The sequence below is a fragment of the Chiloscyllium punctatum genome, chromosome 38 (assembly GCF_047496795.1).
Source record: "Chiloscyllium punctatum isolate Juve2018m chromosome 38, sChiPun1.3, whole genome shotgun sequence".
Classification (NCBI taxonomy): domain Eukaryota; kingdom Metazoa; phylum Chordata; class Chondrichthyes; order Orectolobiformes; family Hemiscylliidae; genus Chiloscyllium; species Chiloscyllium punctatum.
Window position 1 is genome coordinate 50,016,816 of NC_092776.1, and position 27,030 is coordinate 50,043,845.

Genomic DNA, 27,030 nt, shown 5'->3' on the forward strand with positions numbered 1-27,030 from the left:
TGATTCTCTCCACAGATGATGCCAGACCTGCTGAGCTTTTCCAGCAATTTCTGTTTTTGTCTTTCATTACTTAAACGCTCGCCTCTCTACATCCCATTCATGGCCAAGCTTTCCTCCATCCGGGCCGTATAACTTCCCTAAACCTCTTGTATTTCTCTCCATTTCCTTTTTTAAGTCTCTTCTTAAAGCCTACCTCCATGACGAAGCTTTTAGTCACTGCTAACGTCTCCACCTTTAGTTCAGTGCCCCATAGTTTCCAATTACATTTTGACAGAGAACTACATTGGAGTACTTTTTACAATAAGGTTCTGGGTAAAGGTTGATTGAAAGAATATTAGCAATGATAGTATTTGCAAACAAATTACCGTTCAAAGTCAACTGAAATCCATGTGTCTCTGACAATAGGCTGCTGGTCTTAGTTTCTTGAACATATGTTTCCAGTAGTTAAATTCAAATATTCTAATGTTTTCAAATAACATTCTTAAAAATCCTAATATTCTCTTTTAGTCTTCAGAGTTTCATCTTCAAATGTTGAGAGACATTGACAGACCCTTATCCTTATGTAGATAACATCCTGATTCTGAAGCTGCAGTTGGGTAGCTGGGCTGGAGAGTTGGTGCCACGGTGATTCAACTCAATCTGACGCTCACAGTCAATTTATGAATACTTCTCCCTTTAGGAATTCAGGATGATTGATTTAACCCTTAAAATAGAAAGACATTTACTGAATAATAATATTCCCAAACCCAGGATGACAACCATATTGGTAAAAGTTGAAAGCTTTTTCAGACTATCCTTCCCATGGAAGAAGCTACCACCTACAGCTGGAAATTGTGGTATCATTTGCACCATCAAACTCATGAACAGCATTTTGTTTCTAAGCTCAGTACAAAATGTTCAGCTGTAATCAGAGTTACAGCAATTAGGCTGCAAATTTATTTCTTTGTCACAACCTTACCTGTACTCTCACAGTACAATATTATGATCCTTTTTGGGTATTTCTTGTGCTTTAATGAAAATTAGGAACTAATTTTGTAAGACAGGATTTGAGGAGCATACGTTGGGAGCATAGGCTGTCAGGGAAGGATGTGGTGGAAATGTGGAACTTTTTCAAGGAGCAGATACGACGTGTCCTTGATATGTATGTACCAATCAGGCAGGAAAGAAATGGTCGTGTGAGGGAGCCTTGGTTGACGAGGGAGGTTGAATGTCTAGTAAAGAGGAAGAAGGAGGCTTACATAAGGTTGAGGAAACAAGGTTCAGACAGAGCAGTGGAGGGATACAGGATAGTCAGAAGGGACCTGAAGAAAGGGATTAGGAGAGCTAAGAGAGGGCATGAAAAATCCCTGGCGGATAGGATCAAGGATAACCTTGTGAGAAACCTGAGAATGACGAGAACGAGGGTAGGTCCGATCAAGGACAGTGGTGGGAGACTGTGTATTGAGTCGGAAGAGATAGGAGAGGTCTTGAACAAGTACTTCTCTTCAGTATTTACGAACGAGAGGGACCGTATTGTTGAAGAGGAGAGTGTGAAACGGACTGATAAGCTAGAAGAGATACCTGTTAGGAAGGAAGATGTGTTGGACATTTTGAACAACTTGAGGATAGACAAGTCCCCCGGGCCTGACGGAATATATCCTCGGATTATGTGGGGAGCAAGAGAGGAAATTGCAGTACCGTTGGCAATGATCTTCTTGTCTTCACTGGCAACTGGGGTGGTACCAGGGGACTGGAGAGTAGCGAATGTTGTGCCCCTGTTCAAAAAAGGGAATAGGGATAACCCCGGGAATTACAGGCCAGTTAGTCTTACTTCTGTGGTAGGCAAAGTAATGGAAAGGGTACTGAGGGATAGGATTTACGAGTATCTGGAAAGACACTGCTTGATTAGGGACAGCCAGCACGGATTTGTGAAGGGTAGGTCTTGCCTTACAAGTCTTATTGAATTCTTCGAGGAGGTGACCAAGCATGTGGATGAGGGTAGAGCAGTGGATGTAGTGTACATGGATTTTAGTAAGGCATTTGATAAGGTTCCCCATGGTAGGCTTATGCGGAAAGTCAGGAGGCATGGGATAGAGGGAAATTTGGCCAATTGGATAGAAAACTGGCTAACCGGTCGAAGTCAGAGAGTGGTGGTAGATGGTAAATATTCAGCATGGAGTCCAGTTAGAAGTGGAGTTCCGCAGGGATCAGTTCTGGGTCCTCTGCTGTTTGTAATTTTTATTAATGACTTAGATGAGGGAGTCGAAGGGTGGGTCAGTAAATTTGCAGATGATACAAAGATAGGTGGAGTTGTGGACAGTGAGGAGGGCTGTTGTTGGCTGCAGAGGGACTTAGATATGATGCAGAGCTGGGCTGAGGAGTGGCAGATGGAGTTCAACCCTGCCAAGTGTGAGGTTGTCCATTTTGGAAGAACAAATAAGAATGCAGAATACAGGGTTAATGGTAGGGTTCTTGGTCAGGTGGAGGAACAGAGGGATCTTGGGGTCTATGTACATAGATCTTTGAAGGTTGCCACTCAGGTGGATAGAGTTTGTAAGAAGGCCTATGGAGTATTATCGTTCATTAGCAGAGGAATTGAATTCAAGAGTCGTGAGGTGATGTTGCAGCTGTACAGGACTTTGGTTAGGCCACATTTGGAGTACTGTGTGCAGTTCTGGTCGCCTCACTTTAGGAAAGATGTGGAAGCTTTGGAGAGGGTGCAGAGAAGATTTACCAGGATGTTGCCTGGAATGGAGAGTAGGTCGTACGAGGATAGGTTGAGAGTTCTCGGCTTTTTCTCGTTGGAACGGCGAAGGATGAGGGGTGACTTGATAGAGGTTTATAAGATGATCAGAGGAATAGATAGAGTAGACAGTCAGAAACTTTTTCCCCGGGTACAACAGAGTGTTACAAGGGGACATAAATTTAAGGTGAAGGGTGGAAGGTATAGGGGAGATGGCAGGGGTGGGTTCTTTACCCAGAGAGTGGTGGGGGCATGGAATGCGCTGCCCGTGGGAGTGGTAGAGTTAGATTCATTGGCGACCTTTAAGCGGCATTTGGATAGGTACATGGATGGGTGCTTAATCTAGGATAGAAGTTCGGCACAACATCGTGGGCCGAAGGGCCTGTTCTGTGCTGTATTGTTCTATGTTCTATGTTCTATGTTCTATGGTGGGTAGTAATAAATGGGAAAATATTACTGTATCTACTGATTATCTAAATGCAGAAAGCCAAGGGCAGCTGTTTATACATATATCTCAGGAGCTTCTTAATTCGAATAAGCAATGTATTAAGAGAATTTAGCATGGCCTGTGTTTAATTATCTTGCTCTACAAATTAGTGATAAAAGTATTTGTGTCTATTCAGAAGATAAATGCCGAAGATTGTCTGTGCTTTTAATTTGGATACAGTACTCTGCCGTTCAGTCATGTGGGATTATGTAAATCTACAGAATTGTCAACTAGAGCCTAGCACTACACAAAGAAAGGAATAAAGCAGAAAACAAGGAAGGCATTCAGCCTATTTTAACTCATAAAATCTATTATATGTATGATGGAACTAATCTCCACTAACTAATGTTTTAATCGGGTGCTGCCCCCAATTCTCCTTTCTATACTGGGTCTAAGGGTTGTTTTATTAATCATGGTAGAGGGTACATTACAAGTGAGCATTATCAAGATGAGACGATCGTTTTAACAGAAAGATGTGCTATATTTCATCATAGTAAGACATACAAGATAGATTGGTCAGTTAGATAGAATTACCACCAAAAGCCAGGGATGATATGTCTGTCCCTGTCGGGATCTCAACATACACAATGCCTTTCCCCACACACAACTGCATGACACCATCAAATTGGTGGAGTCTAACACAATTTCTAATATTAACCCTTTCAGAACTACTATCTCATACAAAATATTGCCCCCGCACCCCACCCCACCCCACCCCACAATCCCTAGCCTTTTCCTCCTTATCATTAACACTTAGAAATGTAGTTACATACCTGAATATATACTTGCCAACTCATGATGTCCCACACACTTGGGCTGTCTGGAGGCTATACAATTCTTCCAGAACAGGCTGTTTACCACCTTGAAAGCTTGGTAGGTCTTTGATGTGAAGAATGTTGACTTTTATTTACCTGATGAAGGAGTGTCACTTCGAAAGCTTATGATTTCAATAAACTTGTTGGACTGTAACCTGGTGTCATGTGACTTCTGACTTCTATTTTGCAGTAGGCTTAGGGTTAACCTTAACCCATCTGTAAATCATTTCTACACTTGAGGATCTTCTGTCTTTCAAATATCCTTCATGGAGGATGCCATTCCTGCTAAATTTAGTAGTTGGTTCATTAGCTTACGTGGAAAACCCTTAATTTCCTGAATTCCCTTTGCAACAGAATTCTTCCCTGCTAGCTCAAATGATTGTCCCATTTTCTCATCTGGGAGATTTTAAATCTCTTGAATATCCTATCATGGAAGATGTTGCTTTGTTGGAACAAGTTGTCTTCCTAGCAAATGGACATTTTCACATTCTCAACCATTGTACTTGGAGTGTTGCTTACTTAGTGTTATCTCTTTCACTTACACTGATAATTCTTCTTTGAACAATGAAGGATAGAGCTATTGCTCTTTATTGTTTCATAGAATGGTTTCATAGAATCCCTACAGTGTGGAAACTGGCCATTCAGGACAAGTTCACATTGACCCTCCGAAGAGTACCCCACCCAGACCCATTCCTCTACCCGATTACTGTGCATTTCCTATGACTAATGCACCTAACCTATTCATCCCTGAATGCTATGGGCAACTTAGCATGGCCAATTCCCCTAACCTGCACATCTTTGGACTGTGGATGGAGCACCCAGAGGAACCCCATGCAGACACGGGGAAAATGTGCAAACTCCACACAGACAGTTGCCTGAGGTGCTGATGCTGCGAGGCAGCGGTGCTAACCATTGAGCCACTGTGCTGCATTGCCTGACAATGAAGTTGGCTCTTTCAGTTTGTTCAGCAGACTATTCTGCTGTCTGAACAGCTTCAGCAAAAGATCCCTCAATACATTTGAGTGGTTTCTACAGGTCTTTCTTGTCCTCAATATTTACTTCTTCTGTCAAACCTTGTTAGCTTTTGTTTTCTGAAGCTTTCTTGGTGATGATAGGAATGAAAAACATTTCCACCAGTTTTATAAAGTCACAGACTTCCTTCCTATTGACAATATGAATTAATTAATTACAGAAATAATTTCAGTGGGTTATTTCTTAGTGTCACAGAGACATACAGCACGGAAACATACCCTCCAGTCCAACCAGTCCATGCTGATCATAATCCCAAACTAAATTAATCCCCCCTGCCTGAACTTGGCCCATATCCCTCCAAACATTTCTTATTCATGTACCCATCCAAATGTCTTTTAAATTTTGTAACTGTACCTGCCTCGCTCATTTACTTTTGAAGTTCATTCCATAGTCTTTGTGTAAAAAAAAAAGACCCTCATGTCTTTACATATCTTTCTCCTCTCATTGAAGAATATGTCCCCTAGACTTGAAATCCCTATCCCAGGGAAACATCATCTTCCATTCGCCTTATCTATAACCTTTATTATTTTGTAAACCTCTAAAGATCACCCCTCAACCTCCTATGCTCCAGTGAAAAAAGTCCTAGCCTATCCAGTCTCTCCTTATAAATCAAACCCGCCATTGCCAGCAACATACTAGGAAATCTCTTCTGAACCTCTCCAGCTAAATAATATCCTTCCTATAACTGAGAGACTAGAACTGTAAACAGTACTCCAGAAGAAGCCTAACCAACATCCTGTACAACCTCGACATAATGTCCCAATTCCTATTCTCAAAGGTCTGAACAATGAAAGCAAATATGCTAAATGCCTTTTTGTGTTCCCCATGAGTCAAAGAAGCCTAAAGAATCTCACTTTTGGTTTCTTTCTGGATTGAGTGTTCCCACAAACCTAGTTGAGCATTTTATTTTGCTACCTGAAGGATGTTGAGGTCAGGGCATGCATGTGGGCTCAAAAGTGAGAAGTATTCATTGTGAATTATGAATACATTTTCAACTCTCAGGATCTCACTGCAACTCTCATTCTCATTGCAAAGTTTCACATGGCATACCTTCACTCTTGACAGTCCCTCCAACTGGAACATGTGGTTTTATCTCTGGAGGCTGCAACATCTGCTCTCCAGCTATGGTGTTTGATCTGATAGAACAGTGGCACTCACCCTTGCATCAAGCCAAAGGTTAATGAGCTGCCCATTAATATAAAGAAGTTCTGTAAAAGTCAAGTCAGTTGAATCAACGTCTTGAGTATTTTTTCCCAGTGCTGGTGGTGGTGACCTGTAACTATGATGTATAATTTTATCTCTAGCAGGGTATTGACTTGATGAGTCACGGACATGTCATTGTGTTGGCTAATATGTGATATATGTACATATCAGGAGCAGTAATAAACAGTGAGTCATACAGAAACAGTCAATCCAACTAATCCATGCCAACCATAATCTCAAACCAAACTAGTCCCAGCTGCCCAGGCTTGGTCCAGGTGCCTACAAACATTTCCTACACATGCACTTATCTAAATGACTTTGAAGCATCGGTTCAATCTTTTAGAATGACCTCACTGACATTGAGTTCTTACTTATAGTAGCGAACATCAGTGCGTCATGATCCAAGTGGCACCAGTTAACATAGAGTCTTATCCTCTTTATACTCTTTTTTTTTTGTTTCAAAACTATGCTTTATTCATTTTAAAAATCATGTATAACTACATTATAACGGTTATAAATCAATTCTGTACAGTTTTTGATGAGAAACAAAGAACAAATCTTGATGTCCTCATGGGTCATGCTATGATGTGGTGATGATGACATGAGCCTGTCTCTTAAAGGTACACTGCCTACTAACTGTGAAACACAGTACCACATTTAACCAATTGGCAACAATAAGCATGTTGCTTTTTGCTACTCTGAAACTATGTCCTACTACACACCTTCTGGAAATGACTTAGACTTTCACAGATATAATATGGCTATAACATTCGTTTAACATAGCTGCTCATGTAAGTGCCTTTGGTTTTTATTTGATTTCTCAGTGGCACCGACACTGACTGGCAGTATCTGCTGCTTTGCATACACTTTGTATTGGCTTGTGATGTGGGTGACTGTCGAGTGTTTGGAAAATGGAAATGTGCTGTTACTTTCCTGTGCTTTTCCTCTCAGGACTTATCTCCAAGTCTTGCTAATTGCTGCCACTAGCTTTCTTGCCATTTCAAGGGATTTGTTTGTTCTTACATTAAAGTGGTTATTAAACATTTGAATAACTTCAAAAGTATGTGTGCCTTCTTTTCTTTTTGAAATTATTTATAACATCAACTCCTCCAGGTGCTATTGAGTACAATAGTGTATTGAGTTATTTCAGCTGTGAGTAAGTATTTAATTTTAAAACATTGCAGAACCTTAAGAACTGTTTCTCTGTGAGATCCAACCCAGTTTTCTGGTCTGCTCATCTTTGACATTCAATCTTTGTGGTGGTATTATTTCTCCTGCCATCTCATTCATTCTTGTTCCTGTAATCTGTTTAAAATCTGCAACATCTCAGGCAGTTTGTAATCTGCTCCCTTTTAAATTTTTAATCTTGCATTAAATCAACACTTTTTTTTCTAATCTTCTGGCTCCCAAGATTTGATAATTCTGCACTAGAACAATCCTCTCATTGTCCTCTCGGGGTTTACAAGCTTTTAACTCTGTTATATAAATGTTATATTATTACTGTGGGCGGCACGGTGGCACAGTGGTTAGCACTGCTGCCTCAGGCGACTGACTGTGTGGAGTTTGCACATTCTCCCCGTGTCTGCGTGGGTTTCCTCCGGGTGCTCCAGTTTCCTCCCACACTCCGAAGATGTGCAGGTCAGGTGAATTGGCCATGCTAAATTGCCCGTAGTGTTAGGTAAGGGGTAGATGTAGGGGTATGGGTGGGTTGCGCTTCGGTGGGGCGGTGTGGACTTGTTGGGCCGAAGGGCCTGTTTCCACACTGTAAGTAACCTAATCTAATCTAATCCATTCTCTATTAAAGCAATGTTGTAGTATTTTTTTCAACTTTTAAATTCTGTCAAATAGCAATCTGTACCTCTGTTTGTTTACGAAGGGCCTTCCTGCTTTTTTGCAATCAGATGGTAGTTTCCAACTTCCTGTAGCTTGGATGATTGATGAAAGTTATGACTAAGCCTTATTTCTGTATTGGTCTGCTTGGATTAGAGTGGCTGAGAATGAACCATCAGTGAGACTTAACAACAGGCTTCATTTGATCACCTGATTATAATAATTATCACAAATTATATTGCCTCGTTAGAATCACTAAAATTATTAGGAGACAGGGATGCATATTTGATTCCATCATGATCTTGAGCTGAACTTGTCTCTTTTTCTCAGGGATAAAGTGAAAGCTGCAGATGCTGGAGGTCAGAGTCAAGTGTGTGGTGCTGGAAAAAGCACAGCCGGTCAGGCAGCATCCGAGGAGCAGAAATCCTGATGAAGGGCTTCGGCCCAAAACATCGACTCTCCTGCTCCTCAGATGCTGCCTGACCTGCTGTGCTTTTCCAGCACCACACTCCCAACCCTTCTCTTTTTTTCACCCAAGGCTGTACAATATCACCAGATCAAGGTGAAACAACTGTCACCTCTAACATTGTCCCTTTCAAAGCCATTACCTTAAACAACAATCACATTCAGAAAGCATGTGCTTTTAAACCCCCTCCAACATCTCCACACACCCATTATAAATTTTAATTATTTCTTAACCGGTTGCAGGATTCTTTTGTTTCCAGTACTCTACATGGGAGTCTGCTTCATACATTGATTGTTCTTTATAAGAAGAGTAATTTCCTGGTATCAGTCCTAAGGTTAAGTTTTCTCAAAGAGCGGGAAAAGCCAAGGACACCCCAAACTAGGGCCCTGTGGTAGTCTAAACCAGAAACTTCCAGGTTCAAGTCTCACCTGCTCCAGAAGTGTATCGTAACATCTCTGAACAGGTTGTTTAAAAATAACTACCTTAAACTTGCTTATTAACTGTGACTGATGACATTTAAGATCATCCGACAGAAATCCATCCCTGTCACCAGTACATAAATGTTTCCCTTCTTTTGATGAGCAGAATATAATGTAATTAATACCTGAGCAGTGATATAAAGATTTGTTGCTCCTCCAACTTCTTTTCTGCTTTGTCTATATCCCTGATCTGTAAAGGCCATAAAGGGAACTGGTAGTTAACATATTTTAAATTTGTTCACGGGATTTGAGGGTCACTGGCTTGGCCAGCGTAACCTAACTGCCTAGAAGGCAGGAATGAGTCGACCATATTGCTGTGCGTCTGGTGTCACATGTAGACCAGCAGATTTCCTTCCTTAAGAACATTGAGGATGGATTATTTTTATGGCAATTGACCATTTCTGCATGGTCACCATTAGGCTAGCTCTTTAATTGCATATTTCTTTTGAATTCAAACTTCATTAATTGTCACGGTAAGATTCAAAGCCTGTTCTGCAGACTTTAACTCATGGTTATGGATGACCAGTGACATGACCTTAGTTGTCTGAATGACTGGTTTGCAATGCAGAACGTTGCCAACAGCATAGGTTCAATTCCTGCACTAGTTGAAGCTACCATGAAAGACACTCCTTCTCAACCTCTCCACCCCCCCCACCACCTCACCTGATGCATGATGACCTTTATGTTAAATCACCACCAGTCACTCCTATCTTTACTCGGAGAGCAGCATATGATCTGGTAGGACTATTGTGACTTTAGCTTTTAAAGCTCCACCTCCCCAATATTTTAGTATTGTCACGTTGAAACACTTCTATTCCTACATTAATTTATGGTTCTTGTATTATAAAAGCAACAACTTTTATGGCATAAAGTGCTCTGAAACACATCACAGAACTTAAAATTGCGCCTCGCCACATGACGTGAAGTTAGGGCAAAAAATAGTAAGTCGCTTCTGAAAAAAGGAGTGAGAGAAGGGGAAGTTAACAAGGAATGTCCTCAGCTTATGGCTACCATTGAAGGTGCAATCAATTCAATCGCGGTATTCAAGTGACCTGACTTAGAGGAGCACTCATACCTTGGAGTGCTGTTGAACTGAAGAAGGTTAGGATTGAATTTCCTCCAGTCTATAATGGCATGAACCATGGTCATTTAATCACAGGAGAGGCCTGGTCAGAAACCCAGTAGTGGCAAATCCTCCTCCAGTTAATTTGGAATGGGAAGGTGGATTCCCACCTGGATGAACAAGGACTCATGACTTTTATTTTAATTAATCAACAGGTTGAGGGCATCATTGGTTACACCAGCATTTATTTCCCTTTCCTAATTGTCCAGAAACCAGGTAAGAGTCAACCACATTGTAGTGGGTCTGGGGTCACGTGTAGCTAAGGACAACTGTGTCCTTCCCTAAAGGACATTAGTGAACCAGGTGGGTTTTTCTGACAATTGGTAATGGATTTATGGTCATCATTAGGTCCTTAATTCCAGTTTTTTTTTCAAAATTCAAATTCCACCATCTACCGTGGTGAGATTCAAACCCAAGTTCCCAGAGCATTACCTGGGTCTCCGGATTAACAGTCCAGTGACAACATCATAGTCTGTCACCTCCCCAACAGTGATGGATGTAAATTAAGTTTAATAATGAGCCAATTGAAACCCACTATTGCTGAGTCCAGTGTAATTCAGAATCCTCGCTCACCCTTTTGGTCTTTGATTCCCTCACTGATCCTAGACCTCCAGTTGATGCATTACAAGCAGCTGCCACCACTCCTAGTGGCACAGGCAGCAGTGAGGAGCTGCAAGTTAAGTTCAGCAAATAGCATTCCCATCCCTGAGATCCTGCAACCAGGGGGAAGGTCCAATAGTGGGCTATCTAAGTTCCTGAAGGATTGTCCTCAACGCTCCCCAACTCCTCAGAAGTGACAGAGTTCAATGTCTGTTTTGGAGGCTAATAAACCACCGTCAGGCCAAATCAATACTCAAGGCCCTGGTGGGATTTCCAAACAATGATAAGACTTTTAAAATAAGACATCGCTTGACTGGGAAACAAGGTAGGTCAGTGACCACTGGTGACTTGGTGCAAGTGAGGAAGCATACAGTAAACTTTATGGATGGTAGAATGAGCCAGTTTCATCAGGATTGTGGTCAAAAAGCAGAGTCTAAAGATAAAGCCATGAGTGTGGGCTTTTCCCCAGCAGATGGGCTGAGATGAAGAATGGTCATCAATGATACTCAGTTGGAAATCTGTGACTTTATGTCATGATTATTTGGTTCCCAACCTTGGTGTCACATTTGCTCCCAAAATAAGTTGGAGATGGGTAAGTAGTTTGCGAAGACAATAGGTGACGATTTTTTTTCATTTGTTCATGAAATGTGGACATTACTGGCTGGACCAGCATTTATGCCCATCTGTAATTGTCCAGAGGGCAATTAAATGTCAACCACATTACAAATGACTGATATATAGGAAAGAGGGACACCACCTTGAGGGGGAGAACTGATATTAATATCGAGTAACAAGGGGACTTGAGGGGTGGTTGAGAGATCAGTGGGAAGCAGGGGCTCCGGTCCTGTGAATGAACGTGCTTGAGGATTGAGCTTGGAGACGGGAGGGGAAGTCATATTGAGACTACAGCAAGAAGCAATTTTCAGCCAAGGTAAGGAGAAAACTTTCAAGGAATTTTGGCCTACGGGGTAGTGGTAGGTAGAAAAATAGCAAAGGCAGTCTGGCAGCCCCAATCTTAATGATAAAGAAGTTGATTAGTGTTTTGTACTTCATGTTGGAGGTGAAGGTGAAGGTGGTGGAGGTTCCTTTGTATTTTGGGAATATCCTGCAATTAGCAGCATTTTTAGTCGACAATGTTACTATAAGTGCAAGTGCAGAAAATGAATACAATCTAATAGTCTTCATCATTAAGGGATAAGGGAGAGGAACAGAGTGAATGGAGAATAATTCTTCTCGAATCTTTATTTTGAAAGGTGTTTAGTTTCTATTGGATAGGCTGTGAGAGAGTTTCATGTACCTGAGCCTTGTACAATAGGCAATGTGAAAGATCAACAGTTGGCAATAAAGGTGGAACAAGATGAAAGCCGAGATTCTGAAACAAACTGAACAAGTGTTGAGTATTAGCTGAATGAAGAAAATGACTGGTACAGACACATTGAGAAGGGGGTGCCTGCAGGAACACTTCTAGTTACGTTGCTTGCAATGGGAAGGACATAGTTGCCTAATGGCTTCACAGTGATGCTCCGAAGCAGTCAGCCAAGGGAAGACCACATGCAAGATTAAGGTGGAGATCTCCAATGGGAGAGTTCACCATCTTATATCAACTAAATCTTAGCCCTTTTGAGATTGCAGTGGAATTTAGTTTTGTTTCTCCATTTATATACAGCTGATTTGCATTGTTTTCCATTTCAAAGTATCCTGTGAGTAGCAGTTGCCATGGACCTTCAGTGGACAAAGTGGAATATTGATGCCTGGACCATCGTACAATTTTCTAATCTACATTGCAATAGCTACTGTTAGATTCCATAGATCAATTCACCACTACAATGCAGTCCTGCATTCCAAGACATGTTGGCTCAGTTCTGCATGGAGTGAGAGCTATTACCAATTGTTACAGACTCTGGGTCATCACAGGCAGGTGACACTTGCTTCGTCCCAAGGATAATTTGTTGAGTAGATGCAGTGTTGTCTTGGGGACAAACGTGTTAATAAACAGGTGCAGAGGACTACAAGAGCCAAGTTAAAAGTATCCCATGGCAGGGAAACAGTACAGTGCAAAAACAGTGTGCGAGGGTTTGTAATTGCTGATATAGATAGAAGCAGCAGCCTGGGTAAATGAAAGGCCCGTAGTGATGAGCGACAAACCAACATTTTGCATCGACGGTGTACTTTTCAAAATGCCCCGGTGGTATCGGGTTCTTGCCTTCCTCAGCAGTTGTAACTCCTGGTGTCCTGTTGCTTGTTGAACCTGGAGGTGCTCTGGACCCAGGCCAGACTCCTTCTAATGAATAGGATACTGCAGCTGGCTGTTTAAAAGCTGACAGAGTTTGATGTGGAGCCTAATGGAAGGAAACGATTTTCAAAGCAATATGAGCAATTCAGATACTGAAACAGAGTTCGAGAACAGTTCTTCAGAATACACTGATGAAGAAACAGATGGGGAGATATCCGAGTTAGTGAATTTATTTTCTTAAAATGCATCTGTTTGGCTGAATTGTACCCTGTTGGTTTCTTCTCAGGAAAGTATTACTGAGTTTTAAATTAACTTTAGGTTTCTCACAATGTAAGTGCAGTTGCTAACTAAAGGGAATGAGAAGGCATTGAAATCAAATGTGTTGACAAATCAACCCAGAAACCACAAACCAACTAATGTAAGAGGGTAAATATTTTTGAGAAGATTCTAAAACTAATTTAAGTTCATCTGAGATGTCAACCATAATATTTGTCTCTCAGTGCCATTCATTTGATTGTAAAATCATCTAATATCAACAAGACTTGCGTGTTAAATCATTAATGAGTGTTGGGACTGTAACAGCATATGAATTTAGGATTTGTTCATGTATTTATATTGTTCAAGCAATAACAATGTCCTGGATTAATGTGTTATGTTAACAGGGGATCTGTGTTTATTATTGCATGTTTTAAATATTCTGTTTATCATTGTATCTAACAAAAAAATACTGATTGGAAATTGTGGGTAACTGTGGGAAAGATATTGTTTATGAATTGTTTCTTAATAGCACTTAACTTGATCTCTTTCTGAAAGTTGCAAACTTTAATGGAAATGAAAGAGTATCCCTGCTGTAGGGACAAGCTCACCCAGCTCCTGCTACCCTCCCACCATAACAAAAGGCACTGAAGTCATGTGGGCAGCTGTGTTCCTAAAGGGACACCATCATCACTATCAAAATGACTTCCTTGTAACGTAATTTCAGTTATTTTGGATTGGCTCAAAGAGCCATTTCTCACTATCTCTGTAATTGCTGTTTCTTTGACAATTGTGATCCATTTCAATTGGATCTCCATCGTTTTTAAGCGTTTGGAGAAAATTATTCTTAACAGCCTTGAAGTATGACACTTCTTGTACAGCCTGAAAAAAATTCAGAGTTACACAGTCATGTGTTAAAGGAGATGATGTTTTTTCAAGCAGAAAATTTTCAAGCAGAATGTTCAACCAGAGAACTAAGTTTTATTTCCCAACTTAGAAGGATGTGATAGAGTCTAGACTTAGACAGCATGGAAGTAGACCCTTCAGCCCAATTAGTCCATGCCGATCATAACCCCAAACTAAACTACTCCCACCTGCCTATGTTTGGCCCATAGCCCTCCTAACATTTTTTATTCATGTACTCATCCAAATGTCTTTTAAACTTGTAACTGTACCCACATCCATTACCTCCTCTGGAAGTTCATTCCACACACCAACCACACTCTGTGTAAAAAAGTTGTCCTTCATATCTTTTTCAAATCTTTCTCCTCTCACCTTAAAAATATGTCCCCTAGTCTTGAAAGTCCCCAAAAAGGAAAATACACCTGACATTTCATAATATCCATGCCCCTCATGGTTTTATAAACCTCAGTAAGGTCACCCCTCAACTCCGATGCTCCAGTGGAAAAAAGTCCCAGCACGCCTATCCTCTCCTGATAATTCAAACCCTCCAATCCTGGCAACACCCTGGTAAATCTTTTCTGAACCCTCTCCGGTTTAATAATATCCTTCCTAAATTGGGTCACGTAGAACTGCACAGAAAACTCCAGAAGAGGCCTCACCCAATATCCAGTATAATCTTAATATGCCATCCCAACTTTAACAATCCTGAGCGCAGTAATAGTTACACAAACATATAGTTTAAAATAATCAGTTGGGCTGCCACTGATTTATACTTTCCAGAAACAGCATACATTCATTTTCAGGAAACAATTTGCAAACAACCTGAATATGTTCACATCTTGTGCTTCTTTTGAATCATCTTGGAACTGAGGGAGCTTAAGAAAACAATTAAACACAGAGCAATTAGGTGGTGCTATATTGCTGTTTTGAGAACTGAGTATGCCAATGAGCCAAGAACCAGAATGACATTACAGGACCATGAGGGTGAAACAGCAGCATGTTAGACAAAGGATGCGTTATCAATTTATTTCTTAAGTTAACCTGGTTGTGATTTTCAAGTCAATTGAACCTGTGTTGCTTACCTACCCAATATGAGAGGCAATTCTGTGTCAACGAAATAAACATGAAATTACATGTCTCTATATGGATTGGTAGTTAAACTGGCATTGAGTAGCTATGTCTAAGGTCGTGGCCAGTAATGGGTTCGAAACTCTTCAAGTTGACCTTGTCCTGTGACTCACATCATACTTCTCCCTTATTGTGCAGTTTATTCTGGTTTACAAGTTACAGATACTGTATATATGTACCCCTTGTTTTCTCCGCATCCCCTCAGTGTCCTAATGACCTCCTCCTTTCAGATACCCGAGAAAAGCCACCTAGCGAGGCAAAAGTGGAAGAGAGAGAGTTGTTAAAGAAAGCTGTCATTCACATTTGCAGTTCAAATACTGACACTGTATGGGACATTAGAGGAGAGCATGGAACTGGGATTCACATCTGGCAAGACTTTGTATGTAGGTGTGTCCTGTGGTCAGGGCGGGGGCAAGGTTAGCAGAGACTGTAGAAGTTGGCATTAATTCTGGAACAGAGACCTCAGATCAACGCTTCAGTAATGCAGCCTCAGAAAAAGGCTCATGGGTCAACATGCTAAAATGCTTGATGCATTGAGAAAAACTTTGTGAAAGTCAAAGGCCCACTCGAGGACCTTGGCAGAGCCTGGCACCACCTCTGCATGGGGATTGCGCAGGAGCCCAAATTCCCGGCTTGGGGGAATGCCATCCAACTCTGTCAGAAGGCTTGCCAACCTGACTGTGCCACTGGAAGTCTCAGTTCAGCCTGAGGAGAAGGTATCCTCAGGAGTGCTGCAATGGAGTGCTGCTCAAAGTGAAATTGAGGCTGCTGTGGAATGGAAGCGTCTGTTGGCTCTGACAGTATTCCAATAATCAGTGCTCCTGAACAGGACTGGGATTGATTTGGCACCAGCCTAGGTGAATGAAAGCAGCTCCATGGAACAAACCCACTGTCATCCCTTAGTTGGAAAGCACTCATCTTCCTCATGGTTCCACTCCATTCATGCCCCTGCCATTAGGTGTCAGCCAACCAGCCCAGTCTGCTACCACCTCTGTGCCAAGTGGATGCAAACCAACCTCAGGCCTTCTAATGCCACAGCTATTTGAAGGCATCTTGTGCCATTATCTGCAGTCTTCCCATCTGTCACACTGGTCCCTGCAGATATCTGCAACATAAACTCATACAGCACAGAAACAGATCCTTTGATCCAACCAGTCCATACTGAACATAATCCCAAACTAAACTAGCCTCATCTGCCTGTCCCTGGCCCATATCCCTCTAAACCTTTCCTCTTTATGTACTTACCCAAATGTGTTTTAAACATAGTAGCTATACCCATATCCACCACTTCTTCAAGAAGTTCATTCCACACACGAACCACCCTCTGTGTAAATAATTCGCCCCTCATGTCTGTTTTGAATCTCTCTACTCTCCCCTTAAAAATGTGACCCCTAGTCTTGAAATCACCCATCCTAGGGATAGGATAATTACCATTAACCCTATCTATACCCTTCATTAATTTATAAACTTCTGTCAGGTTGCCTCCCACCTCCCAAGCTCCAGTAAAAGCTCCAGCTTATCCAGCTTTTCTTTATAGCTCCAACCATCCATACCAAACAACACCTGGGTAATTGTCTTCTGAATCCTCTCCATCTTAATAATACCCTTCCTATAACTGGGTGACCAGAACTGGATACAGTATTCCAGAAGAGGCCTCACCAGTAAAATCACAACATGGCATCCCAACTCCTGTACTCAAAAGACTGAGCAATGAAGGCAAATTTGCAAAAGGCTTTTTTAACCACTTTGTCTATATGTAATGCAAACTTAAAAGTGAGTAAATTAAACAAAATTCTAACCACGTGTCCGATGTTGCGATGGCCAGAGAGAAGCAGTTAGCAACCTAACTGCCAGTCACTGCTGAATCCTTAACTCTGCTGCTGGTGGAGGGTCCTTTTAACCTCTGAGTACATGCGAAGTTAGGAAAGGATGTAGCTGGAGCGTTGAGTTCTGAAAAGGCTCATATCAGTGTTGCGCACGATTGATCTTACGATATGCTCGTTCCATGTACTCTTGTGGGGACTTGCTGTGCAAGTAAAACACCTTACTGTCATGTCACCCTGACATAACTCACTCGACCAGCTTGCTGAGATGCCATATTGGAACTTTAGGGTACTCATAACACAGTCAACAGACGGGCACTTCTGCACCCAGTTTCCTACCTTCCTGATCTTCCAGATTCTGGAGGAATGCAGCAAAATACGAAGGTGGACATTAGAAGATCACAAGTGAAAGTGAGAAGGTCAGGACTTTGGAAAAGGCCGCCAATCAGAGTGGCCAATCTTTCAGTCTAGTCACATTGAGTATAATCATAAAACATGATATAGAAAACATTGATTGACAGGTAAAATGATTCCATTGCGAGGACATCTTTAACTTCCATGTTTCATTTGTGAAAGTTCCTTCCAATCTCCCAGTACAAGTGAGATGTGGCAGATGACTGGTAGTTATGAGAAGAATGTTGGGTAGCAGAAAGCCCAGCCATTGAGGCCCAATATGCTAACAATGCACAGATCCAAACTGCTCGAGTGACTATGTGTGGAGATAAAAGTATTTTTATGAATAAAGCTAATTTGCGAAATGAATAAAAAATGGTCATAAGAGTGGGAAGTGAGTGGACTTTGAGTTTGTGGTGTAACCCTTGTCCTTCTCCCATCTGAAACATTAAAAAATTGAGGACACCTTCCTATTGTGCCTCTTCCAATCCTCACTGCGTTTCCAGGCAGATTGGCACACTGTGGGATCCTGAGCTGTTTTCCTCACTCAGGCATCTGGAGAACATACCAAACTTGGCCAACTGGCATTATTCCAGTCTGTTCAGTATATCTAAGCAAGATCCTGCCTGTTTTGTTGCGTCTGTCCATCACCTGCTCAGAAAAGTAGGTTAAAACGGATCAACAGTGACAGAGTGCTCTGAGGACAACTTTAACAGCTCGCCTGTTTGGTTTCCACTGGCAAGCATGGCTCACGTTACCCTGACTTAATGGAAAGAGAAGAATGGCTTTAACTTTCCAGTGACACTTCACAGATGCGGTCTGTCTATATTTATTTTCTTTTACAAACAGAGCAGCAAATGCAATAAATCAAATCCTACCTAAAATTGAATCAAAGCCTTTAGTAAGTGTGGTATTGTTGCCATCTTTACAGAGCTTTTCAGCAGTTTTGAGTCTGACGTTCTGATGCTCCTCTACCTCTGGTTACCACTCTGCTTGGTGTTCTTACTGTGTAAAGGTTATGTAAAATAAGGCAGATCTGATGTCCACCAGGTTCCCTGCCAAGTGTTGAAGTTTAGAGTTACCCTAAGCTGTTTGGCGGAAAGTACAGAGGGGGTGTCAGAGGCGGGTTCTTTACGCAGAGTGTTGTGGGAGCATGGAATGCGTTGCCAGCAGCAGTTGTGAAAGGGAGGTCATTGGAGTTATTTAAGAGACTGCTGGACATGCATATGGTCACAGAAATCTGAGGGTTCGTACATTAGGTTTACCTTATATGAGGATCAATGGTCGGCACAATATTGTGGACTGAAGGGCCTGTTCTGTGCTGTACTGTTCTATGTTCAATGTTCTACATTGCCTGTACTGTTAACAAATCTGAGTGATGTGTATAGCCTTCATTTACACTCTACCCCTGTTTTCTTTTACAGAGAGGATGTGAGGACGGCTAATGTGATCGCAGCTGAAACAGTGACCTGTCTAGTGATTGACAGAGAGTAAGTACAACCAATATTATCATTTCCACATTAATGTGAATCATGGCCCATGTTGCATAAGGCAGTTAGTACCTGTAAGGGTTGTATGACAAGATAAGGTAAACTCCTTCCACCAGGATGTTGGCAGGCTCTTGTGGTGTGGTGATAGTGCCCCTTCCTCTGAGCCAGGAGATCCAACTTCAAGCCTCACTAGCTCCAAAGGTGTGTAATAACATGTCCGAACAGGTTGTTAAAAAATAATTATCAAGGACTGTTCTTGGGGGAAGTTAACCAATTCTGTTTGTGTCACCATGTTAGTATGAGAGATTACTTCAGTAGCAGTGATGTGTGCATTGAGTCTGATAATTTCTTGTAAAACTATCTTGTTTCTCAGCTGTGGTTCAAATACTATGAATTAGTAAGTAACAAACCTTTCGTGTTTTCAAGATTGAGCCATCTTCTGCTGAAGAGTGGTGAGGATATTTTTCCCACCTTGGTATCTGTAACTTGGACAATACAAATAAGGATTAGGGCCAGTGAGTCTACCCAGTGCATTTCAAATGGTTCTATTGAACATGACCACATTAGGTAACATGCTGACAGTGAGGTGTGGGGGTGGAGTGGCAAACATGTTATTGTTCGTCTATAAGACTTCATAGTTACATAGTAATAGCTCAATGCATTACTTCACCTCAAAGGTCAAATGACAGTGGCAAGCATTCATTCACAGCTACAAAGATAGTTCTATTGGGATACGTCTTGCCAGATAAATAGGGCAGTGCAGTGATAGAGGGCAATCATTATTGGAATGAAATTGGTTGGGTTCCACAATAGAAATGGCACCTGCCTTGGTCAGGTGACCACTTAGCTGGTGTCGGTTGACTCGGAGGTGTGGCTGGCCATTACATACCACGAGGATTGTAGTTCTATCAGTCTTAACCTTCCTAGAAGCATTGCTGATGATTAACTGTGACGATTGCAAATGCAGAAAATAAAGCTTTTACCAACTTGCTGGACAGTCGTCGTGGGTGTTCATTCATCAATTTTGACATTTTGCTCTCTGTGTAGAATTGGATTTGCAATTTCATGGAGTCATTGTTAAATTTCAAAGATGTTGAAGATAACCTGAAGTAAAAGAACACATAAAATTTCAATTTGAGCCACCTAATCTCAACAGAATGATGTGTGACATATGGTTCAACAGTAAATTGGACTAATTTAGGTTCATTCCAAGAAATCCTGTTAATTGTTTCCTTGCTGTCACAACTTGGTTTTATTTTCTTTCTGCATAGAACTTATTTTGTTAAAGTGTTATGTTTGGATGTTGTGTTTAAAAGTGGATTCTTGATCGTTTTAAAAACAAAGTGTCAGCTCGCTGGCTTTGAGAATCCATGGTGAATTCGGGTGAACAGACTTGTGGAACACCTTCCTGGAACAGTGAAGAGTCAATATCCTAGCCTGGGGTTAACTATATTCATTTTGTTCATGTTCGAATGTAGACTTGTGCAACTTACATTCCAAATGAGAAATAGATCATGGATCAATGACCATGAAAGAAGACCACTGGGCCCATCAATACCAACACTTTGAAAGAGTTTTCCATTTGCTGTCACTCTCTCTTGCTCTTTCCCCATATTTTCTGCAAGTTTTTTTCAGGAAATAATCCAGTTGCTTTGTGAAAGTTAATGTTGAATTTCCACCATCCTGTCAGCAAGATTATAACTTGCTGCAGGGAACAGCCTCCTCATCTTCTGTACAGTTCTTTTGACAATTATTTTCAGCCCATGTTCTCTGATAATGAACCTCTTTGCCAGAGTTAATCTTCACCAAACCTACTTGATCAAAGCTCTTCATAAGTTTGAACGTCTCAATCAAACCTTCCTCCAATCATCTCTGCAGTGACAATGATCACAGCTAATCTCATCATTTCCCACATGACTGAAACCCTTCACCCATGTTAATAGATTAGATTAGATTACTTACAGTGTGGAAACAGGCCCTTCGGCCCAACAAGTCCATACCGCCCCGCCGAAGCACAACCCACCCATACCCCTACATCTACCCCTTACCTAACACTACGGGCAATTTAGCATCGCCAATTCACCTGACCTAGTCAATATTCTAGTTAATCTCCACTGCACCTTTTCTAAGGCCTTGATGTTTTTATGGAGTAGGTCGTCTATGCATGGATCCTGGCCAGAGAAAAAAGACAATATTAATGGTCAGAAGTGGGATAGAACAATAGCGGAGAACTTAGGTTCAGTAAAGACTGCAAGGTGAGGGTTTGAGGCTGGCATTCTGGAAGTGGAAATTCAGAAAAGTGAGAGTCATCAGCTTAGCAGTTTGAAGCGATCTGAAAGAACTGGAATTCAAAGAGCAAGTGTCAGCATGGATGAGTTAGACCATGTTTCTGTGCTGTACATCTCTATAACTCTATGTGTATCAACCCCTGTAAAGAGTAGAGCACATGGTTTAGTTAATCCCAGTTCTCCAGGGCAGATATTCAATTCAGCTAAATAAGTGTTTAATCTATTTACATGTGAAATGAGACATCTGGCCTCATGTTACCAAGCCAGGCTACCTTTGGAAAGATTGGCGAAGTGCACTTGTGAAAGGCACAATGCAAAGTTCAGATCACAAGGGAGGCTTATTGTTACATCCTGAGTTATGTAATTGTATTGTTAGATTTGGGACTACACTCTTCAACATCAGATCCAGACCTTTTTTGGGAGTGACCAGCACAAGTATTGGGAAAGGATATTTTCAGCACACTTGAACTCTTCCAGAAGCTTCCTGCTTGTGGATAAGATATACTGTGACAGACAATAATGCAGAAGAGAAACGTACTACCCAGTGAGCCTCCCTCAGCCTGCCATGTGTGTGCCATATAACATTGTAATGTCGCTGCAGAAGGAAACTAGATGTCCCTCAAATTCAAGGTTCTTCACTTTCAGAAGTGGTCAGGTCAAAGTGTGCTCTGTGTGGTTCTGAAATCTACTCTGGTCTGTATCCTTTATGCTACATGTAACCTTTTTGCTCTGTAACCTTTTCTGGTCTGTGACCTGTTGTTGGTGTTCTGTTCTTGAACCTTTACGAGATATCTGTTACAGCCTCATTGACTGTGTGAGCTTGATAGATTTTCTGATGTGCTTCCCATTCTATGTCCTACCTACAGTTCCCACATGAGTGACCAATGATGCTCGTGCTATTTTTTTGGCTTCATAAGATTGTTGTTTTCACATTCTCCCCGTGTCTGCGTGGGTTTCCTCCAGGTGCTCCGGTTTCCTCCCACAGTCCAAAGATGTGCAGGTTAGGTGAATTGGCCATGCTAAATTGCCCGTAGTGTTAGGTAAGGGGTAGATGTAGATGTAGGGGTATGGGTGGGTTACGCTTCGGCGGGGCGGTGTGGACTTGTTGGGCCGAAGGGCCTGTTTCCACACTGTAAGTAATCTAATCTAATCTAATCTAATCTAATCATGTTTTTTGTTTGCATATAAATGAAAGCAATTTGTTTATTTTCCCTTTTTCTGCCTCACATAGTCCATGTTTGCAGCCTCCCTGATCCAGTGTGCACATCATAACATATGTATGTACAAATAGATTCAAGAACAGCTTCTTCCCCAGACTTCTGAACAGATCTCTCAAGTTTTAAATTTAATGTTGATCTCACTCTCTGTGCACCTTCTCTGCAGCTGTAACATTGTATTCCTCACTGTGTTCTATTAACTTCATGAACATTGTATGGTATGATTTACCTGTACTGCATGCAAAATAAAACTTTTCATTGTAGCTAGGTACATGTGACAAAAAATCAAATCAAATCAAGTGAAATCACTGATAGTGTCCTCGGTGTGTTCTTCTATTCTTAGAGTGTCTGCCAGCGCAGACCACTCCTGCTCACCTAATACTCATTCACCCAAGTAACTCTGGGATTCAGAGCAAAAATCCTGCCATATTCTTCCAGTGTGGCCTGTGGATTCTGAGGTCAACTTGGTTTTCTTAACCTAGAGGGAGAGAGGGAGTGTGAGAGAGAGTGGAGGTGTGGGCGGTGGTGAGGAGATTAAGGAAATGTAGGCAAATGTGTTGTAAGGAACTAATAAGTAGAAAATAAAAACTCAGTGTGAAGGAGATAGTTCAGTGATAGGAGCTGTAAAAACTATAAAATCTATGTTTAATCCTCTTTCTGTTAGACATTTTTTACATACTGTGTACACTAGCTCATAAATCTCCTTTCATTAAAATCAAACACTAACTCAAAAGTGACAATTCCCTTCAGTTATTGTGGTTACCTGTTAGTGTACATATATAATTTAACAGGTGTTAGTGTAGGACAGGGACGTATTGTTGCATTAATCTTTGCCATGAGCAAATATTTCTAAATTTCAATCTTCAACTTTTCCTCTAAGCCATGTTATTTCTTTTACCCGTTGCATCATTTTTGGTTTAAAGAATGATCACCACGAATCTCAGTCAGGAAAATATCTTGGGATGATCAAGGCTAAATCAGACAGGCTGGTGGATAATTCCAGAGTCTCTGGGTGGCTGAATTTTCCCATTCTAAATCAGAGCAGTTTGGAGGCAGGATGGGAAAGAAATTACTCTGATCACCTTTTGAGTTGGCCAGCTGCCTCCATTCTTGAATCTGCAATGTTCCTGGGGATGGGGCGATGCTGGGGGTGCATGTGGAAAATAAAAGTATCTCATGCTGTTCATCAGGCACATTGTTGAGGTCGTGATGAACTCAGCTTTAGGGTTCATTTTTTTCCGGACAGGGCATCTTTAATAACTCTCAAAAGCTGATCAACACCAGTCTGGTGGAAGCAGAACAGTGGCACACTGCAATGTTATTATTGACTAAGGATAAAAATACAGTGGAAGTGTGACTAACAAAGGGGCAGCATGGTAGCTCAGTGGTTAGCACTGCTGCCTCACACTGGCAGGGACCTGGGTTCGATTCCAGCTGTGGGTGACATTCTGTGTGGAGTTGGCACATTCTCCCCCTATCTGAGTGGGTTTCCTCTGGGTGCTACAGTTTCCTCCCACAATCCAAAGATGTGCAGGTCAGGTGAATTGCCCATAGTGTTCAGGGATGCGTAGGTTAGGTGCATTAGTGTAGGGAATGGGTCTGGGTGGGTTACTCTTCGGAGGGTCAGTGTGGACTTGTAGGGCCAAATGGCCTATTTCCACACTGTAGAAGATCTAATCTTTAAAAAGAAACTGAGGAACAATGAAACTTCAATAGAATCAAGCTTCCCCGTGGGCGGCACGGTGGCACAGTGGTTAGCACTGCTGCCTCGCAGCGCCGGAGATCCGGGTTCAATTCCCGCCTCAGGCGACTGACTGTGTGGAGTTTGCACGTTCTCCCCGTGTCTGCGTGGGTTTTCTGCGTGGGTTTCCTCCGGGTGCTCCGGTTTCCTCCCACAGTCCAAAGATGTGCAGGTCAGGTGAATTGGCCATGCTAAATTGCCCGTAGTGTTAGGTCAGGGGTAGATGTAGATGTAGATGTAGATGTAGATGTAGATGTAGATGTAGATGTAGGGGTATGGGTGGGTTACGCTTCGGCGGGCGCGGTGTGGACTTGTTGGGCCGAAGGGCCTGTTTCCACACTGTAAGTAATCTAATCTAATCTAATCTAATCTAAAGGAGTTCTGACAACAGGTCACTAGACTCAAATTGTTAACTCTGCTTTCTCTGTGCAGATGTTGCCAGACCTGCTGAGTTTTTCCAGCAGTTTCTGTTTTGTTTCCCTACACTTCCAGTTCTCCATTTATCTCGGACAATTTGAAGACGATGGTCCTTTCATGGTTTTTTAAGACTATGCACAGGCACCAATCACAGCAATGGCTGCCAATTCAGGCCAGAATGTGGCCTACTTCTCCTTCATACTGCTCCTCAGATCAATGAGAAAGACCAATAAATGGCACTTACTGATCCTATTTACCTTCTAAATTGAGCTTCATTAAGATCAGTATGTTAACTTGCAAATAATACAGCTTTACTAACTTTTTTCTTTCTGGGAGATAATAATTGGACAGTAAACCCTTCTCTAGGGTCATTAAGACCACAACCCCATGAAAATTTTGCTTTGTTTCAGGATGGCGATGGAGGGTTCGAAGCCACGTCGGATCCGACCCAACTTGAAATGAAGAAACAGTTTCACTCTTGGGGGAATCTCCCACAATCTGATTTTACATTCCATGCAGGGTTACAGGGATAGGATAGGGTAGGGGGGACCTGGGTGGAGTGCTCTTTGGACGATCAGTATGGATTTGATGGGTCGAATGGCCAGCTTCTTCACTGTAGGGTTTCTATTCTATTGGTCCTTGCTAAAATACGTTGGAGAATAACATTGGGTGGGCTGTAAAACTCACGATGCAACTGATATCTTCAGTTTCTTGAATGTTCATGAACCACCTACAATATGGTCACTCAGTGCGCTGTCACTCTGACCTTTTTAACTGTACACTCTGTGAGAGTGTCATGGATCACTGTTAATTGTCAGGGAACAAATAATTGGATAAAACAACAAGTGGTTCCACCTGCTGATCACTTCAAACTGACTCATCTTGCTGCATTGGGATTCTGAGAGACTTATTCACTCTTTTTAAATAAATTGGCATAATGTTATGATGCAGGATTGTAACCAGAGAGCAGAACTCTGACCTTTCTCAGTAGATTACATGCTTGGTCAGGTCTGGCTCAAATGTAGCAGCGAGCAGCATAAATGCAGAAATAAAACAGCTAAGATGGAAATCAGAATTAAATATTATCTGTGACATGTTTTAATGCTGAACTGTGAGCCTTGAATCTAATGTACAAGTCTGATACTGGATAGACCAAGTCCGAAGTAATCACGTGCAAAACACTTCTGCATTTGAAATCAGGGAGGCTAACTCATTAGTTTAAGTGAATCATACAATAGTTATTCCACAAGTTGAACAAATGCCTCCTCTTTGCAAGAGAACAGAGCTCTCTTCACTCTCCAACCCTCTCCTGCAGGTATAGAAATATATTTCCCTTCAGGTAGTTCTCCATTTCTTTTGAGTAGCCAGATTAAATCTCCCTCCCCTCACTTTCAGACAGCAGATTTCAAAAAAGTCTCTCTTGTGTTGAGCTTTGCAAATCACCATGAAGCCTTGATCTCTGGTTTTTAACCTTTACATGAATAGGAATGGTATCTCCCCATCCATGCTGTCCAAACCCTTCATGCAAAAATGAGTCCCTCAAGCCCCTTCAGCTTGCTCAGCAATTTAATAAGATTTTGGCATCAAATCCACATTGCTTCTTCCCAAGATAATCTTTGCTATAGTCAAGAATATGTTTACCCCTAGAACATGTTAACCCTCTTTCAACTGATTGAATCCTTCCACTGACACTCTCCTTCGACTGACTGAACTGGTCCTCACCCTGAACAACTTCTCTTTCCAATCCTCCCACTTTCTCCCAACCAAAGGAGTAGCCATGGGCACACGCATGGGCCCCAGCTATGCCTGCCTCTTCGTCGGATATGTGGAACAGTCCATCTTCCACAGCTACACTGGCACCACCCCTCCGCTACATCGCTACTTTTTCCTCCGCTACATCGATGACTGTATCGGCGCTGCCTCACGCTCCCACAAGGAGGTTGAACAGTTCATCCACTTTACCAACACCTTCCACCACGACCTCAAATTTACCTGGGCCATCTCAGACTCCTCCCTCCCCTTCCTTGACCTCTCCATTTCTATCTCAGGCGACTAAATCAACACGGACATTTACTATAAACTGACCGACTCCCACAGCTACCTCGACTACACCTCCTCCCACCCTACCCCCTGTAAAAATACCATCCCATATTCCCAATTCCTTCGTCTCCGCCGCATCTGCTCCCACGCGGACCAGTTCCAATACCGTACAACCCACATGGCCTCCTTCTTCAAAGACTGCAATGTCCCCCCAGACATGATCGACGATGCTCTCCACCGCATCCCCTCCACTTCCTGCTCCTCCGCCCTTGAGCCCCGCCCCTCCAATTGCCGCCAGGACAGAACCCCACTGGTCCTCACCTACCTCCCCACCAACCTCCATAA

The 27,030-nt window shown here is 42.0% G+C and overlaps 1 protein-coding gene across 1 annotated transcript in view; it reads left to right on the forward strand.

Moving 5' to 3' along the window:
* The window catches only part of LOC140463619 (cGMP-dependent protein kinase 1-like), a 721,017-nt gene that overhangs the window by 550,322 nt on the left and 143,665 nt on the right, over positions 1 to 27,030 (forward strand). The window contains 1 exon segment of the mRNA XM_072557863.1: positions 18,917 to 18,982. Coding sequence (XP_072413964.1) covers positions 18,917 to 18,982 — 66 coding nt within the window.